Here is a 12,807-nt window from a genome sequence, read left to right on the forward strand (position 1 = left end):
AGGCTGTTTCTCTAAACAAAACTCCCCCAGAACAGCTAAAGCCTTTAAAACCTACTGCTTGGCTTCTCTCTCCTGCAGTAAGTAAGCAAAGAAGCAGAAATCAATAGTTTTAGTCAGCAATGTGCAAACCCCAAACCCAATGTAGCAAAGTCCTCTTGCTGTGAACAAACACCAGAAAATAAGTACAAGAACTTAGTGGAAGAACAAGACCCACCCCTAAAAGAAATCCTGCCTCAGCTGTCTGTCAGCTAATTGCTCCAATCCCTTCCCCTCCTCCCCAGCCAAGCTGTTAACTCCTCCTTCCAACAGCACTGACCTAAGAGGGGGCTGCTGAGCTGTCTCCCACGCAGACCCACCACATCCCCAGGAGGTCAGGAGCCAGGCAGCATCACTCTGGCTGGAGCTGGGAGAAGGGCACGTGGCTTGGGATGGTGGCCCTGGCATGAGGAGATGCTGCTGGCTGAGCTGACTCACTCTTGCAGAGCCAGGCTGGGAGGCTGGACCAAGGGAAGGCTGCAGCAGACAGACTGGCAGAGCAACACTGAAACACTATGAACTGAGACTCCCCTTCTAATGCATTTCTATAGGAGCATGAGTGGATGGAAGAACAATCTCTGATTCACACTCCTAACCCCCCCAAAAAGGCTGCAGAAGTGAGTGGCACCAGCTCTGCACCAGCATCAAACAAACAGGGCAGGTTGCAGTTCCAAATCCTGCCTCTCCCACTCTCCTACAGTGAGGCAAGAAAATGAAACAGGCTCCAAGCCCACTGACCTTCACCCAGTCTCAGAGGCAGAAGCAAAGCACCAGAAGCAACCTGTCCCTTTGCCCTCTTCTCCCACTTTGCCCCAGCACAGGCACAGCCAGCAAAGAAAAACTTCCCCACCCTCACCTACATGTTCTTGGAGGCTCAGGTCAAAGCAACCAAGCCAGGCAGTGCCAGGCCCACTGCAGTGCCACAGATGTGCCCACAAAACAGGGGCCCTTGCTGGACCTGCCCACCTGTGAGCAGCACCTCACTTCCCCAAGAGCAGGCACAGAGCATCCCAGGTCAAGAATGGGTCTCCAGTCCAAACTCCTGCTCCAGGAGACTCCACAACCACTCTGGGCAGAGAATCCTATTGATTGTCCTCAGGGCAAAAATGCTTCTCCTTCCATCCAGTCTGGTTCTCTCCTGCTTTACCCTATGCCTGCTGGTTCCTGTCCTCCCACCACACACTGCTGTGGACAGCCTGGCTCTGCCTGCTGGATGATGTCCCTGTAGGCTCTGGCAGACCTCCCCTCAAGCTGCCTCTTCTCCAACTCCTTCATCCTTTCACTGTGTCCAGCTCTGGGCTCCCCAGCTCCAGAGAGACAGGGAACTGCTGGAGAGAGGCCAGTGCAGGGCTCCTGAGATGCTGAGGGGCTGGAACACGTGTGTGAGGAGGAAAGGCTGCAGGCCCTGGGGCTGTTGAAGCTCCCAGGAACCTGCTGGCTTCATGACCAGGAGTCAACACAAACTGATTTTTCAAGAAATCCTTGCTAGAACAACTTGGCTTTATCACCAGGTCTCACACCTCATGTTGTTCCAGGCACCATCACCACCACAACCAGCTGTCCAGCCCAGGACAGAGGTTGCTCTCCCTGGTCTTTAACATCCAGGACCTGCAGCCTCCTGTATGAAACAGGGCTGGGATCTAATCATCACACTGAGGCCAGAGGAGGATAAAAGCCCAGCAGCTCCAAAAGGCACATTGGCTTCTTCATGCAACCTCTAGCTCACACCAGGCAGCTCCTCCAGCCTCGGGCTGAGCTCCCAGCTGCACTGTTCTCTTTGCTCCTTCATTCCTGGTGGAAAGCAACCACAACAGCTACAGCTACACCAATCCCTCCTTTTGTCGAGGCAGTTGATGAAATAAAGACTCCTTGACCCTGAAACATTCATTTTTGAGGGCTCCAGAGCTTTATCATATATTTATATCTGCTCTCAGTCTTCAAGAGTCAAGCCAGGACAAACTGTGAGCTGGTTCCTAGAAACACAGCTTAGTCAGGGGAAGGAAAATCAGCTGAGGGACCAGCCCATTCCACTTCCAGTCTCCTCTGGCCAGCACACCCTTTCCTTCTGGATGTTGCCTCCTCTCAGCCCCAGCACAGCACCAGTGCTCCTGAGCATTCACTGGGGCAATGACATTTATGCAGTTTCTACTGGTGGTAACTTGCAATGAAGCAGCACAACAGGATTTGTTCTGTTTAAGAAAGCAGTGGTGGGAGACAAAAATCACTCATCAAAGCAGAAAGGAGAAGAAAACAAGGGCAATTCTGCAGCAGGAGATGGTGCAAGGGTGAGCACTTGGTGAACTGGGCCATTATTGGCCCATCACCACCACATAACCCTTCCCTGGAGCTGCTGAGAGGCTCAGACAGACATGTAAGAGTTTCCCAAGCTGCTGACACACTCCAGTTCCTGGGAATTTCTTAGTCCCATTGCACCAAACCTCAAGAGGGTTTCTGGCATGTTTCTATTTAGCTTCTGCTTTTCCCACACTGGGTACAGCTCAGCCAGCTCAGATGTGCTCCACCAGCCAGGGAGAGAGGAGGCTGAGAGCTTTAATGAGAAGTTCCCAGGGGAAAACTGAACTCTGCTGATGAGAAGCCTGAGAAGGAAAACAAAAACCCCAAACCACTGGCCCCAGCTGCATGGAGTTCATTCAGCAGCCAACCAAACCACACAACATGCTCTGCAAACGCAGCTCTCACTGCAATTTACCATCATCTACCCCAAAACAGGGCTGACCTGTCCTAAGACAGACAAATGAGGGGACATCTCGTTGTGGGACAGGGAATGGGCTTCCAAGGCAATGCTCTGCAAGAACAACTCCTTGGAAAGGAGGCAAGTGGAAGAGAGACCATGCTCCTCTACCCTTTCTTGCCATGAAGAGGCACCAAGAACCTGTCAAGAGCAGAGTGGGGAATGGGAGGAGGGCAGAGACCCAGCTGGGACAGGAGCATCTCGAAAGCTCCCATAACATGCATCAAAGTCTGGCTTTGACAAAGGAAGGATGTTGGAGAGACCATCATCCCTTGGAGAATCCTCTTCATGGCTGGGATCCCTGGCTGGGTTTGGCCCAGGAAAAGGAGAGAAGGAGCAGAGTCTGAAGGGATGTGCCCATGTGAATACGTGCTCAGTGCAGTTGCAGGCTCATTGCTGCTGCTAGAATACAGAGAGACACAGGTCTGGGAGGAGCAGGCCTCCCACTAGCTATCCTCCAAGGCTAAGGATACACAGGCAGCACTATCCTGGACTGGAGACAAGAGGCTTTTATGGTTCTTCATGCAGAATCATCAAAGCAGAACCAGCATGTGGAATGTTTGCCTTGGGAGCAAAACAGGCTGGGCAACGTCAGCCTCTCAGGGACTTTAATTGCCTGGATGTTGTAAGATGCTGGAGCTCAGAAGGAAACCAGTTTGGCTGGCAGAGCACTGTGCAGTACAGGCATGCTGAGACAACACCAAAGTCTGGTTCATGGCTAATGAACAGGTTACCCAAATCTCTGACAGGGTAACAAGAAGAATGCCTAGGGATATGAAAGGAAGAGACAGAGTATTTCAAGGAGGCCAGCAAAGGCTGAGCTCCAGCTGTGCTCAAGTGTTGTGAGGTTTTGCAAGCTCTGGGTTCTGATGGGAGAGCAGGGGTCTCACCCTAAAGAAACATCTCCTGTGCCTGTCCAAGGCTACTGTGATGTGGGGCCCAAAAGAGCTGCCCAACAGCAACGAGATGGCTTCAGAACTCAGGATGAAGGTGTGGGGAATGTGCTACACTGGCACTCAGGCCCAGGGGATCATCATGGGACAGGTTTTGCTGTAGCAATGTTGGAAGGACTCACAGAATCATTTGGGTAGAAAAGTCCTGCTGCAGTCCCAGCCCTCCCCTCACCCTGCCCAGCCCAGCACTGACCCACAGCCCTCAGCACCTCAGCCCCACGCCTTTGGGATCCCTCCAGGGCTGGGCACTCCCCCAGCTCCCTGGGCAGCCTGGCACAGGGGCTGACACCCCTCTCAGGGAAACAGTTGTGCCTCAGCTCCAAGCTCAGCCTCCCCTGAGGCAGCTGCAGCCCATTGCCTCTTGTCCTGTCATTGCTGCCTGGGGAGCAGAGCCCGACCCCCAGCTCACTACACCCTCATTTCAGAGAGAACAGCCCAGGAAGGTCTCTTTGGAGCCCCAGCCCTGGGGACAGGCACCGGCACAGCCTCAGCTCCTCTCAAGCTTTGCTGTTTCTCATTAAGATAAATTCCAACCTGTTGTTATAATTAATAACCTCACCTTGCCTCCCTGCATGCAAGCCTGGGAAATCCCTGCAGCTGCAATCACAGTTCACTTCAAAGAAACCAATCTGGTGGAGCAGTGCTGCTGCCATCATTCCTGTCCTCAGCCACATCCCTCACAGCCACATCCCTCACCTCCTCTCTACCTCATTTCCCTGGTCTTTTGGGTATCTGGGGAAATTAAGAGCAAACAATATCGAGCTGCAATTGCACCCAGGTATTATACTGTGTGTCAGTAACTGAGGCCAGCACCGTACTCTGCACATGCTGAAACAGGTTCAGTAACGTCTCAAGGCATTGATCTGGCTCAAGGTGCTGATGAACTGAACAGCTTCTATCCATACCTTGCTTTACTTTGACTAAAATCCATATCCAGTGGATATATGAACCCACTTGAGAGCAAATACACAAGGGAGGTACCTGAAGTGGGGGTCACTTGGGTGTAGAATGAGCAAAGGATCTCTGCAGGCACCCTGCTTCTGCTGTAACGTTTAGGAGTGCCTCAGCATGCCTGCAGCTCCCACAGAAGCTGCTCTGTCAGGGGAAAAAGGTCCCCAGTCCTCCAGCAAATGCTACACAAGAATTCAAAGCTATTTGTTGTTGCTGCTGCTGTTAAATCCCATCAGCCCAGAGAGACCTGCAGCAACCCAGGAGGCTGAGAGACACAAGTTATGTTGTAGCTTCAGCTTCTTGCAGTCTCTGAGCAAGGGAGCACTTAGAGAACAGCAATTTTCTTCTTCACAAAGCCTGGTAAAGATTGTTTGTGCTGCCTTGTATGGTTTTTAGAGTTACACTCCATCTTTGGCCTGAGCAGTGTCCCACAAAGCTTCCTGTGTAAAACAGAGTTGTCCAGCAAACTTAACAGCACCTAAAATGAAGGTTCAGGCTCCACTGCAACCCCACAGACCAGGGTGATGCACCTGACCCATCTGCTGCTGAATAAAACCATCCTCTGTTTGCAAGGTGCCTTATCTAGAAAAGCTCAGAAGGGCCCAGGCTTTCACACCCAGCCACCACTGAGAAACTGATCCACAACCCAACCTGGGTGAGGGGCTTGCCAACATTGTGTGGATACAGGAGGATTATGAGAGCTGCCCTAACTCAGATTCATGCCCTTCAGACTCAGCTTTTAAACAAGGCCAAGGGAAAGGGTGGCAATGCCCATGAACCAAACCAACCTCCTCAACCTTCTACTGTCCAGGACCTGACATCAGCCACCAAGGAAGAAGGTTGATACCACAATCACAGCACCTCAAGGGATGGAGGGGACCTGCAGAGCTCACCCAGTGCAACCCCCCTGCCACAGCAGCAGCACCTAGAGCAGGGCACACAGGGACTCATCCAGCTGGGTTGGAATGTCTCCAGAGAAGGAGCCTCCACAGCCCATCTGGGCAGCCCCTGCCAGTGCTCCCTCACCTCAACAGAGAACAACTTTGTCCTTGTGTTGCTTTGGAACCTCTTGTGTTTATATCTATTGCCCCTTGTCCTGTCACTGGCCATCCCTGAGCACAGCCTGGCTCCAGCCTCCTCACACCCACCCTTGATGGATCTGTAACATGACTGAGCTCACCCCTCAGGCTCCTCCAAGCTGCAGAGCCCCAGCTCCCTCAGCCTTTCAGCACAAGGCAGATGCTCCACTCCAGCATTTCTGTGGCCCTGCACTGAACTCTCTCCAGCAGCTCCCTGTCCTTCTGCAACTGGACACAATATTCAGTGACAAGACTCCAAAGACCTGCAGCAGGGCTGCTCCTGGCTGTGCACATGTGCCAGCTGATGCACACCCACTGATGGAGACAACAGATTTAGTACAAATGTGCATTGCAGTTTCACTTCAACCTCCTCAGCAGGAGGGAGTTTGCAATTATCCACATGTAGAGAAGCCTGAACACTCCTGAGGGAAAGAACAACAGGTTTCAAACTGTGAGAAGGGAGGGTAAGACTTTGAAGGAAGGGCAGGGGCTCCAAAAAATGTATTTAATCTTTCCCTGACTGGCCCATAAACCCTTCCCTCTGCTTGTAAAACTTCAAAAGCCTATGAAGGGTCAGCTGTGGTAGACACCTCCCCTGGTTGGTAATATAGATGAAGTGAGAAAAACATGAATGAGGGTGAGAGGAGAAGCAATTCAACTGCCAGGCAGAGAGACAGGCTCCAGTCAAAGGCCAAACTGGTTCAGGTCTGGCAGAGGAGGAGCAATGCCTGCTGACCTGGCTGCAGTGTTCAGCCTCAAATCTCAGCCCAAAAAACTCTGTCTCTTTGAACACAGCAGAAGAGATTCTTACAGAGCAAACAGAGCCCAGGCATGTCAAGTAGCAGCACATCAAGGATTGACAGGGTAGCACTGATCTGACCACGCACCCAGCACAGACTGAATCCTCTGGGATCAGCTGTAGCACAACCCCTCCGTGCAGCAACGTCCTTCACACCCCAAGGTGTGCAAGGAAGAAGGTGGGAGACACCAGAGGCACCTAATGGCCTCCTGTGCCCACAGGAATGGAGAACAAACATACCTGGAGTGACATGAAGCCAAATCACACCCTAGAGGCAGCTGCCCCTCTTGGGGTCAGTCACGAGGGCTCCCTGTTGATCTGGTGAGCAGCTCAACACTGACCATGTGAGCAGGACACACCATCCAGGTGCCACTGCTGACAGGAACACAGATATCCTCAAGATATCCTCTGATTTCTCTACAGCAAGAATAGGGAGAGGATTTATGGCCAATGTGCTAAGAGGACTAGCAGGATGCTGGGGAGGAACAGCTGGGAAGATGATGCTCTTTACTACTGCCATGGCATCAATTCATCTGAAATGGTGGCAGGGTTTTGTTTAAAAGCCAACAGAACAGAGCACAAAAAATGGGAACAGCAATGAAGCAGGAGAAGAGCCCAGGGAGGAGCAGCACATGGCCAATGCCTCTCTGGGAGCATTAACAGTGGCATTAAACAGTACCCAGGGAGGCCACAGAATGTGCTCATCATCATGGCTTTGGCCCAGAGAGGAAGAAGGGAAAGACTTTGCTGTCTTCAACACATAGAGGAGACCTAAACAAGGCTGACATACCAAGGAGACATTTCCTTTTGTGCTCCATCAAGGATGAGTGTCACTCCCTCACATGCCATGGCTGAGAGGTCTTCCTCTGAGCTCTCTGTTAGTGCCTCTTAACTCTCCCCTGCAGAGTTGCTGGGCTGGTTCTGCCATCAACCCTTCTCAGCAAGCCCTTTCTCACCTGCTATCTACACCTGGAGACTGCCAGGGGAATGCCAGCCTGCCCAGGCACACCAGGATGGGGCAGCAGCCTAGCAATGACCATCTGTGATGCTTGGGTTGGGAAAGTGGGAGGGATGCTCAGAAGAGCTCAAGTGGAAGCATTTCAGATGAAAGGTGGGATGGGATGGGATGGGATGGGATGGGATGGGATGGGATGGGATGGGATGGGATGGGATGGGATGGGATGGATTAGAGGACATCTCTCAGAACATCTCATCTCTGGTGAGCATGGCACAGGACAGGATGGAGGAGCTGAGGGTGATGCTGTGTGAGTGAACTCCACACTCCCACCTTCCTCTCACAGCCAGTCCTACCAGCTCAGCTCCAAAACACCAGCCTGTACTTTCAGAGAGAAAATTCAATCCTTTCTTCCCAGGATGAAAAGGAAATTCAAAGCTATTTGCTGCCTGTGAGGCCTGAAAGGCAAAATGCTGCTGTTGGAGGATGCCATGTAAGTCTGGGGAGGGCTGCCTGCCCCCTCACATGGCCCTGCAGGGCTTGTGGGGCAGTGGCTGTGCAACACAGCCATGGGGAAGGAGGTGGGAGGACCCTGCTGAGCTCCTCTCTCTCCTTTTGTCTCCCCAGTTCCCAGCCCTGCCCACAACCAGCTGCACAGGGCAGGCTGCTATTGCCTTCACAAACAACCTTTTTTCCACCCCCCTTAAATTCTCCTTGAAGAAAAAAGACATGAAGGCATAGCTCCAAGGTGTGATTAAGACAAAACCAACAGCAATCAAGAACTCAGTACCACTTGGGATGGAGGGAAAGGGTTGTGTTTCCAGGAGGTCTGAGCTGAAGGAGAATGGAGCTGCAGCCTGGCAGAGGTGGGAAGCAGAGCCTCCTCCTCCTCCTCTCCTGGGGCTTTAACTTGGCCATCAGCCCAGCTCCTGGCAGTGCTGCTGGGCATTGTTCCTGAGGAAACTTCTCAGGGCCACTCTGCCAAGTTGTGCAGCAGCACTGTCCCACGCCAGAACACGAGCATCCTCCCTGCAGCTGCCAACCCCCGCGGGCAGCGCCAGCGGAGCCTCACACCTCGGGGCACTGCGGCCAGGGCCAGGGCCTGCCAGGCTCAACTCAGCATGATTAACAGGCCTTAATGAAAACCTGAGCCAGTCCTGTGCCTGGGGAGAGCAGCTCATGCTTAATGACCCAGCCAACAAGCTTTGCACTGATCTGCAGAATGGAGGAATCACAGAATCGTTTGTGCTGGCAAAGCCCTTGGAGCTGCTGCAGTCCCAGCCCTGCCCTCACCCTGCCCAGCCCAGCACTGACCCTCAGCACCTCTGCTGCAGGGCTTTGGGATCCCTCTAGGGCTGGGCACTCCCCCAGCTCCCTGGGCAGCCTGGCACAGGGGCTGACACCCCTCTCAGGGAAACAGTTGTGCCTCAGCTCCAAGCTCAGCCTCCCCTGGGGCAGCTGCAGCCCATTGCCTCTTGTCCTGTCATTGCTGCCTGGGGAGCAGAGCCCGACCCCCAGCTCCCTGCAGCCTCCTGGCAGGGAGTGTCAGAGAGTGCTGCTGGCTGCCCTCAGCCTCCTCTTCTCCAGGCTCAACACCCCCATTCCCTCAGCCCCTCCCCAGCCCCCTTGTGCTCCAGCCCTGTCTGGCCATGCTGCAGCCCCTCAGTGTAGTGACAGAAAGATTGCCAAGGGACAGAGAAAGTGAGAGGGACTCTGGCAAGTCCAAACATCCCTGGAGTCCAGCCTATGGTTGGATCAGGGCACAGCAGTAAAGCCACCACAGCTACACTACAAATGTCACCTGGCAGCAAGGGAAACGGTGAAGATGGAGGTTCCTCCCAGAGCCAATGCCACCAACTAACAAGTCCTGCTGCCTTTCAACATGCTTGAGCAGCTCCTTTCTGACAAGAGACCAGAGGGCAATTCTGCATGTTCTCTCTTCTATTCCAGGAACCACACCTGCAGCCCCTCCAAAGAACACTGATCCCAGAGGAGAAGCTCCATGCACAGAGCAGGAGCCCAGGGCACTGTCCCAGATGAACTGGGCACTGCATTTTACACACACATGCACCCACTTGCTCTTCCCACCAAGTCCTTGGCTCCTCATCCAACTTTCAAGTGCACTCACATTGAGTGCCAGGTGCTGGGAAACACATGCAGGAAGGCTTGCTGCAGCCTGCTGCACTGCAGCCACATCCCTCCACACTCTACTGACCTGGGGCTGAGGGCTTGCTCAGTCAGCCTGGGCTAGAGCAAGCAGCAGAGGCTTTAACAACAGCAAACCCCACCAACCTCTCAAAAGGCTCCCAACTTTCCAGCTCCTCTGCACCTTCTCCAGCTCCTTTCTCCTTCCCAGGTTATGGCAGGTCAAGCAGATGAATGCAAGACTGCACAAAAACTGTTGCAGCATCAGCTGTGTGTTTGGGAGCCCGTTGCAATGCTGCAGCCTGCAGGCTCTGCTCTCCTTCCAGGCTCATGCAGAGCAAGAACAAGGGAGGAGAAGCTGCCTCAGGTGCTGTTCAGGCTCAAGGCAAACAAACCAGCATCTCCTCCACGTACTAGGAGGAAGAAGCAATTTATTGTGACAAAGGGTGAAAGCCTGCAGCAGGGTTGGCCCTTTCTGTCAAAGCTGGTGTACCACACAGAGGCTTATGTGCTGGAGCAGGGAGGGGAGGCTACTGGCAGTCAAACCATATATGCATCACTCACAGAGTAGAAATGATCAGCAACTCAGAAGAACCAGGCTGCAAAAAGATACCTGCCCACCCACGTGGGATCCTGGTGGGATGTGTGGGATTGCTGCTTGCCAGGGAGCAGCAGGGCCCTAGCACAGCACTCATACAGCCTGGCACCTCTCTAACAGGGCTCATCTCTCAACCCTTCAGCCTCAAAAGGGGTTCAAGTGGCAGCTTGGCACAGGTGGGATGTTTGCATTTGCATCTTGAGGTTCTAAGTGAGGTTCTAAGTGAGGTTCTAAGTGAGGTTCTAAGTGAGGTTCTAAGTGAGGTTCAAGTTGGCTGTGGAGAGCCCACAGTTGAGGAGGTCTGGAAATAAAGGCTCTTAAGTTGTGAGAGGACCTGTACCAATAAGGATCTGGGATGCTGGGGGTCTGGCTTAGCCAAGAGAGCAGAGGCAGCAGCACAGAAATCCCTCCTTGACACAATTCCAGCATCCATTTGGTCTCCAGTGAATGCACAGATATAGCTGCACCCTCTTCCTCCTTGCAACACCTGCCTGGCTGCCAGAGTTCCTCTTCCCACAAAGCAACTGGAGAGGTTCTGGACAGAACTGGGAATGACTTTCCCACTGCTGCTAGCACCTGGAAACACCAAGCCCTGTGCCTGCACACACTTCTGTGTATGCATGTGTGCAGCCCTGGGCCTGCAGCACACAGCAGCATTTGGGAGAGTGTTGAGTTCTCCTTCCATGAGGCTCATCACCCAAACAGCAACCAAGGCACTGACACACCCCAACCACTAAACTCAAGCTGAGTCCAGAAACCAAACACAAATTTGTGAAGTCCTGGCAATGCTCTTTCACCATTCTTTAACTTGTTGCTCCTTACCAGCATAATCCTTTCCAAATCTCAGGTCAATGCAGACCTGGCTCTCTGCAAGCACTAACACCAAGCGTGGGAGCACACACTTGCCTGCATCCCAGGATGGAAAGCAGCTGGAGTTGCATCTGAGCTCTGCCAATGGGAAGATGAAAGACTTGCCAACAATCCTTTTTTCTGCTGACACTGTCTTTATGGGCTCTTCTCCCTTCTCTCCTTTCCACTACACATCCAGCTCCTTTAACTGCTCAGTTTCCACAGGTGGGGAACTTCCAGGTGTTCCTGGGAGGCTTTTCCAGCTTCATCTGCTGTGTTTAAATAACAGGGGCATGTGGTTTCTTACAGCTGTTGAAGGGTTTCTGCAAGTATGTGGGGGAAACCTGTGAGAACAAAACATACACCTGAGCCTGGGATTTAGGGAGGGGGAAGGTTGGTCTCTTCTCCCTCTTTAGTGCTTGCAGGGAGCAGGTCTGCAGGTACAAGCAACAGGACAAGAGGCAATGGGCTGCAGTTGGCCCAGGGGAGAGTGAGGCTGGAGCTGAGGCAGAACTGTTTCCCTGAGAGGGGTGTGAGCCCCTGTGCCAGGCTGCCCAGGGAGCTGGGGGAGTGCCCAGCCCTGGAGGGATCCCAAAGGCGTGGGGCTGAGGTGCTGAGGGCTGTGGGTGAATGTGGCAGAGCCCAGCACAGGGGGACAATCCCTATGTCCTGGGCCTGCTGAAGCCAGGATGCCCTTGGCTTTCTTGGCCACCTGGGCACACTGCTGGCTCCTGTTCAACCAAATCCTTTGCATGAACTAAATGGCCACAGTTTTGTCCTTCACACACCACTTGGGGCTTTTTCTTCCATTCCCCATAGCACAGCCCCAGACAGACACATTCTGCATCAGAAAGCAAAAGCTCCTGCATGGGCAGGGTAGCTGGGAAGTACAGGTCCATCAGCCCAGAGGAAGAGCACCTTCAACTACCTTTAAGAACAAGGAACCACTTCAGATGTCACACACTCCAACAGCAGCACTTGCCATTTATGCTGGCATCCCTCTCACCCTGTCTGAGGCTGTTTCACAAGCTTTTCCAAGGTGCCAAGTGGCTGGGGGAGAATTTCCCTCCTTCCCAGGACTAGAGAGATGTGGGACTAAGGTTAAACTGGAATGAGCCAGGAAAACCTGATGGGACTGTAAATCAGGCACACTCAGGGCTGCCCCAGAGCCCTACTCCCAGTGCAGCTTCTCTGTCATGAGGGGAGGCTGGAAGAGCAGATTTACTGGTGGCCATCAACTCAGACTGCTGCTCAGCTGAGATTTATGCTGCAATTTGTAATGTTGTTAAAATAAAGCTGGGAAAGTGGTGGGGGGAGAGAAAGAGAGAGGAGGGAGGGGAAATGGATCAGGAGCAAAAGCACATTTACAAGCTGTCTGCTCCCATCTCTCCCATCTCCATTGAATAAACCACCCTGCTCTGCTCCAGCCTTCAGTTGTTGCAATGCTAATACCTGGGCTCAGTTCACAGAGAGGCTCATACAAGGTAAAGAGAAACCCATCCATCTCCACAGCAGCTTAAGCATTAGGCTCAATAAACACAGCAGGCAGAGAATGGCTTGAAATGTGCTGGGGAGGAACAACCCCCTGCAGCAGGACAGGCTGGGGGTGAGCTGCTGGAGAGCAGCTCCAGGAGAGACCTGGGAGTGCTGGGGGAGAACAAACTGAGCCAGCAACATGCCCTCATGGGCA

At 53.0% G+C, this 12,807-nt stretch overlaps 1 protein-coding gene across 16 annotated transcripts in view; it reads right to left on the bottom strand.

The window, feature by feature from the left end:
• CAPN15 (calpain 15) overlaps positions 1-12,807 on the bottom strand; it is a 58,177-nt gene that overhangs the window by 21,019 nt on the left and 24,351 nt on the right. For 4 of the 16 annotated variants that reach the window (XM_061991843.1, XM_061991844.1, XM_061991842.1 and 1 more), the window contains one exon: positions 11,175-11,461. The exons of the other annotated variants lie outside the window; for them this stretch is intronic. In XM_061991843.1, coding sequence (XP_061847827.1) covers positions 11,175-11,209 — 35 coding nt within the window. In that variant the 5' untranslated portion in view covers positions 11,210-11,461. The remainder of the gene's footprint in view (positions 1-11,174; positions 11,462-12,807) is intronic. 16 annotated transcript variants of the gene reach the window in all.

The sequence above is a fragment of the Colius striatus genome, chromosome 3, assembly GCF_028858725.1.
Source record: "Colius striatus isolate bColStr4 chromosome 3, bColStr4.1.hap1, whole genome shotgun sequence".
In the NCBI taxonomy this organism is placed as follows: Eukaryota; Metazoa; Chordata; class Aves; order Coliiformes; family Coliidae; genus Colius; species Colius striatus.